General features: G+C 43.8%; 1 protein-coding gene across 1 annotated transcript in view; it reads left to right on the top strand.

The window, feature by feature from the left end:
- LOC119906906 (zinc finger protein 260-like) overlaps positions 1 to 4,053 on the top strand; it is a 48,938-nt gene extending 44,885 nt beyond the window's left edge. The window contains exons 2-3 of the mRNA XM_038724360.1: positions 647 to 870; positions 2,065 to 4,053. Of these exons, the coding sequence (XP_038580288.1) occupies positions 672 to 870; positions 2,065 to 3,281 (1,416 nt within the window). The 5' untranslated portion in view covers positions 647 to 671 and the 3' untranslated portion in view covers positions 3,282 to 4,053. The remainder of the gene's footprint in view (positions 1 to 646; positions 871 to 2,064) is intronic.
- The last annotated feature ends 1,953 nt before the right edge of the window (positions 4,054 to 6,006 follow it).

Here is a 6,006-nt window from a genome sequence, read left to right as displayed (position 1 = left end):
GATGGGGAAAGTTTTGAGTGACTCTCTGCAGGAACCTCTCTGGACGCAGGTCTGTGTGACGACCTGAACAACAGAGTTTAAAAGTAACTCATGCATAGATATGTTTAACTCTCTTCATGCAGTCTGACTGACAGAATACAGCTTATTACTGGTCATCTGGAAACTTCAGACGCAGAAACAGACAGCTTTGAAGTTTTGCATGCTGTTCACAGAAACACTGGGAGGAAAACGTTTAATCAGCTGAAGAGAATCAGCACTAATTAAACTCTGTCCCCAAGTCATCATAAGTGTAATGTCAGCAGCAGCCAGAGCGTTTACTAAATGCTTTATGGTCAGAATAAACAAAACTCGCAGAGGCTTTTATTTTGAAGCCACGTCCCGGAAGTGAGGCGGGTTCCCGGGCTCGGCCAGTGAGCGCGGAGCTTCCAGCCTCTTTGGGACGGATCAGCTTTGTCCCGTTGTTGTGCTGAGAAAGAGTCTCTGGCACCAACAGCGAGGAGCCGCCAGAGCCTCCGTGTGTCCGGATAAAGCTGCTGCTCTCCGGCTTCACCTCGGACTCATCTCCCGGGAGCCTCCGGAGCTACTGGAGGTAGCTTAGCATGCTAACCGGAAGTTAGCCTCGCAGCGCAGCTCAGAGTGAAAACAGAGTTCGTGGAGAAAAGTTTCGAGCGATGGAAATGAGTAAAGTCCAGGTGCTGAGAGCGTTGGTGAAGCAGCGACTGAGTGCGGCTGCTGAAGAGATATTCGGGCTGTTTGAAAGGACGATATCAGAGTACGAGCAGGAACTCTGTCGGTCCAAAGAGGAGAACCAGAGACACCGGAAGCTGCTGGACGCGGTGTTCCAGCCTGAAGTCCGGCTGCACAGAGCAGGTCGGTTCTCTCTGCTGCTGCTGGTCCTGGATCATAAGACAGATCATCAGTCTCTTATAATATATTAATAAACACAGTAGGTAGAAATATAAAGTACTGCGGGTTAAGAATATAAATATTAAACATAAAATTAACAATAAGATCAAAGAAAATGTTGAGACTAACCATCAGCATTTTAATGCTTAAGGATTTAATGAATGAAAACAATCTGCTGTATCTGAAATAATATTATACCAGTGTTAGATTCTATACTGTTATTTTACATTATAATCAATATAGTAACATTATATAATTATGCTAATATTATTAGTCTCACAGTATACTGTTAGCGTTATACTATTCGTTTAATGTTATAATTATATATATATATTATACTAGTACACTCATTTGTACTAGTTCTATATAATGCACGAGCAGTCGGTGTTGATAAGCACTTAACCTTGACAACCCAGCTGTGTTCTAACGTTAACATAGCTCTCCTTATTAGCTCGGCTCCTTACATGCCTGCTAAGAACTTGGGTGGGTCTCTGACAGTGACAGCGTTGTGCTCAGTCAATTTGAATGCTTTAGTTTTGCACAAGTTTGTGCAGCAGCACTAACGATTCAACTACAACTTGATTCTGCTTAAAGCCTGCAACATTCCTTCCTCCAGCACATGATCAAGTTTTCATTCAGATTGTGCAGGAAGAGGAGGAGCTGTTCACAGAGGGAGCATAGTTCTACAATTAAATACAATTTTACCCATTTTAAATAAAGTAAAAATTTGATATGCGGCGGTCAGCATTGATTGGATAGAGTCTCTGCAGTGGACAGATGTAGATTTAATCAGGAAGCCAACATGTGCTCCTTCTAGCCAGCAAGGCTTAAACATGATTAACAGACATTATTTCAACCTAAATGTCAGGTGTATTTCTTAATATCAATTCATTTATTATAAATTAATAAATGTATAATTAATAATACTTAGTGTAAACACTGTCTTTGAGTTTTTTTCAATGTGAGTATTTTCCGCTTTTCTATTATATTATGGTTTATGTGATATCTTAAGGTGTTGGATGACCATCAGAACCTGAGTGTATAATTCTATAATATTTTATTGAATAAAAATGACAACACAGATCTCATTAACATCAAAGTTTATCTACAGTAGCTTTGGTTAACCTAAAGACACTTTCCATAATGTGTCTGTTTCAGGGAGTCCTGCAGATGTCCAGCAGCTGTTGGTGAGTAAAGAAGAGGTTCCCCCAGACCAGCAGGAGTGGAGCCCCAGGCTGGACCAGGAGGACCCACCAGAGCTGCCACACATTAAAGAGGAACAGGAGGAACTCTGGACCAGTCAGGAGGGAGAACAGCTTCCAGGACTGGAGGAGGCTGATATCACCAAGTTCACATTCACTCCTGTCCCTGTGAAGAGTGAAGAAGATGATGAAGAAGAGAAACCTCAGTCCTCACAGCTTCATCAGAGCCAAACTGAACAGATGGAAGCTGATGGAGAGGACTGTGGAGGACCAGAACCAGCCAGGAACTCTGATCCAGATCGACTTGTACAACCAGTTAGTAACGACGATTCTCTGGACTGGACTGAAACTGACAAGAGTGATGGAGACTGGGAGGAGACCAGAGAACCTCATTCAGGTTTAAACTCTCACAATAAGGATGAAGCCCCAGTCAGTCGTAGGACACACATTACTGACGACAAACAGTTTAGCTGCTCTGAGTGCGGGAAAAGATTTGGAAACAAGAGAAATCTGAAGATACACATGAAAATTCACACAGGAGAGAACTCTTTTAGTTGCTTAGTTTGCGGTATAATATTTTCAGAGGGAGGAGATCTGAGACGACACATGGCGGTCCACACGGGGGAGGAACGATTCAGCTTCAGTGTTTGTGATGAAAGATTCACTTTGTTCACAAAACAGAGCAAAAGCCACAAGTTGGTCGGTCATCAGTCCGTAGGGTTAGAACCAGAAAGGAACTCTGATCCAGAAAGACTTTTACAACCTGCTGATTCTGGACTTAAGGTTGAAATCAGTGATGGTTGGAAGAAGGCCAGAGGACCTCAGTCAAGTTTAAACTTTCTGAAAAATAACAAAGCACCAGCAAGTAAAGTGAGACGTAATGCAGGCGGGAAATCATTCCGCTGCGCCGAGTGTGGGAGACTATTTAGTCAGAAGTCAAATCTGAACACACACATGAAAATCCACACAGGAGAGAAACCCTTCAGCTGCTCGTTCTGTGGAAAACAATTTAGAGAAAAGGGAAATATGAGGCAGCACATGGTCGTCCACACGGGGGAGAAACCTTTCAGCTGCAGCGTTTGTGACCAAAGGTTCAGTTGGCGTAGACAGCTGAAAAAACACAAGTGTGTTGGTGAAGCTGCAGCAGGAAACGAACGTCCTTCTTCCAGTTAGGTTGAATCCAGATGTTCGGATGTCTCCACACAAACTGGCAGACTTCAAACCTGCTGAAGCTGCGACGCTTGATTCAGATGAACAACAGCAGGTGACTGATGGAGACCGAAGCTTCAAAAGTCTCTGCTGCTTCAGAAAGATTCATCCAGCTGAACTCTGTGACCGAAGATGTTGATGATGTTCACAAAGACAGAATCGGCGCTGTGAGAACATTTAGGGCTCATTTAATGGATCCCATCCTCCAGTCACATCACACCGAGACTCTGGAAATGTTCCATAAACATCGGCCATCAAGTTAAACACGAGTCCACAGCGGCTGTGACCCTCAGCAGGAAGGTCCGTTCATCTTTTAGATCTGCAGTCATTATTTCACTGGAACATCTTTCACTGGAAAATCTTAGAGCTGCTATAAGCTCTACAGACCTGCAGGTGTCGCCGTGCTGCTGCGTTTGAGGCTCCATCACTAGAAGAGGTGTTAACAGCCTGCAGCGTTCACGTCTTTGCACGACTCCAGATGTTTGGTTGTTAAAGTTACTGAACTTCGGTAATAAAACACTTCAGTTATTAAATATTTAAAGTTTAACCAATTCGGACACATCAGAGCTTTCTGAAGAGTTTCAGGACTAATTAGGATGACGGTGTTTGAAACCTGACGTGAAGGTGGCATCGTTCTACATCTGTTCTTTCCTCATTCTTAGTGACATGTTATTCTTCAAAAGTCCATTTTAGATTTGTGTGAATTGTTTAAAATAAAATGAAACAGGTTCCTGCACAGTGTGTTTGTGACTGCTGCTAAGATATTCCCTCATTTATGTACAACAGCTTTATTTAATCATCTGACTGAGATGCAGAGAGAGCTGAGGACCGCAGAGAGACATCACTACAGGGACCTGAGAGGTGAGTTTAGATTATCTGGTCTTATAATAATGCTGCTGGAGAGAGTTTTTCTGAAATCAGGTGATTTTATTCACTTCCTGTTCATCCTCACAGCTCAGTGCTGCACCGAGCTTCTGCTTCTCCTCAGCTTCTTCCTTTTCTGTGGCCCCCCACAGAACATTTAAATAGTTTTTACTGCAGAACATTTCTATGACCTGATGAAAACCTTTAGAGCTGACATTGCATATATATATATATGTGTGTGTGTGTACAGTGGGGGGGGAAAAGTATTTGACCCCTTGCTGATTTTGCAGGTTTGCCCACTTACAAAGAATGCAACAATCTACAATTTTAATCATATGTACATTCTAACAGTGAAAGACAGAATCCCAAAGAAAATTCCAGAAAATCACATCATATGAATTTATAAAAATTGATAACCATCTGATGAGGAAAAACAAGTATTTGACCCCCTGGACAAACAGCAAGTATTCTGGCTCCTACAAGCCAGTTAGTCTTTCTTTAAGACACAGCCCCAATCCCAACCAATTATCTACATCAAATACACCTGCCTCACCTCGTTACCTGTATAAAAGACACCTGTCAACACCCAAACAACCAGCATCCAACATCAGCACCATGGGCAAGACCAAAGAGCTTTCTACGGACATCAGGGACAAGATTGTTGATCTGCACAAGGCTGGGATGGGCTACAAGAGAATCGGAAAGCAACTCGGAGAGAAAAGATCAACTGTCGGTGCAGTTATCAGGAAATGGAAGAAGCACCACACCACCGCCAACCTCCCTCGGTCTGGGCCTCCACACAAGATCTCGCCTCGTGGGGTGTCCCTGATCATGCGAACGGTGAGGAATCATCCCAAAACCACAAGGGGGGAACTGATGAATCAACTGAAGGCAGCTGGGACCACAGTTACAAAAGAAACGGTTGGTAACACACTACGCCGTCATGGATTGAAATCCTGCAGCGCACGCAAGGTCCCCCTGCTCAAGAAGAAACATGTACAGGCCCGCATGAAGTTCGCCATTCACCACCTGGACGACTCAGAAGAGGCCTGGAAGAAGGTGATGTGGTCAGATGAGACCAAAATAGAACTTTTTGGCCTGAACTTGTCGTGTTTGGAGGGCAAAGAACACCGAGTACAACCCAAAGAACACCATCCCCACCGTCAAGCATGGTGGTGGCAACATCATGCTTTGGGGGTGCTTTTCAGCCAAGGGGACGGGACAACTCCATCGTATTGAGGGGAGGATGGACGGGGCCATGTATCGTGGAATTCTGGACCAACATCTCCTTCCCTCAGTGAGAGAGCTGAAGATGGGTCGAGGATGGGTGTTTCAGCACGACAACGACCCTAAGCACACCGCCAAAGCAACAAAAGAGTGGCTGAAGAAGAAGCACATCAAGGTTCTGGAGTGGCCTAGCCAGTCTCCAGACTTGAATCCAATTGAAAATCTTTGGAGGGAGCTTAAAATTCGAGTTGCCAGGCGACAACCTCGGAACCTGAATGATTTGGAGGCTGTCTGCAGGGAGGAGTGGGCCAACATCCCTGCCGAAATGTGCACAAACCTTGTCACCAACTATAAAAACCGTTTGACATCTGTGCTGGCCAATAATGGCTTTTCTACAAAATATTAACATGCTGTTTGTCCAGGGGGTCAAATACTTGTTTTTCCTCATCAGATGGTTATCAATTTTTATAAATTCATATGATGTGATTTTCTGGAATTTTCTTTGGGATTCTGTCTTTCACTGTTAGAATGTACATATGATTAAAATTGTAGATTGTTGCATTCTTTGTAAGTGGGCAAACCTGCAAAATCAGCAAGG

The sequence above is a fragment of the Micropterus salmoides genome, unplaced genomic scaffold, assembly GCF_014851395.1.
Source record: "Micropterus salmoides isolate LMB-PRFRI ecotype aquatic unplaced genomic scaffold, ASM1485139v1 Ms_hic_scaffold_17, whole genome shotgun sequence".
NCBI lineage: Eukaryota > Metazoa > Chordata > Actinopteri > Centrarchiformes > Centrarchidae > Micropterus > Micropterus salmoides.
Note: the sequence above shows the minus strand (reverse complement) of the source record. Positions and strands in the feature narration are given on the sequence as shown.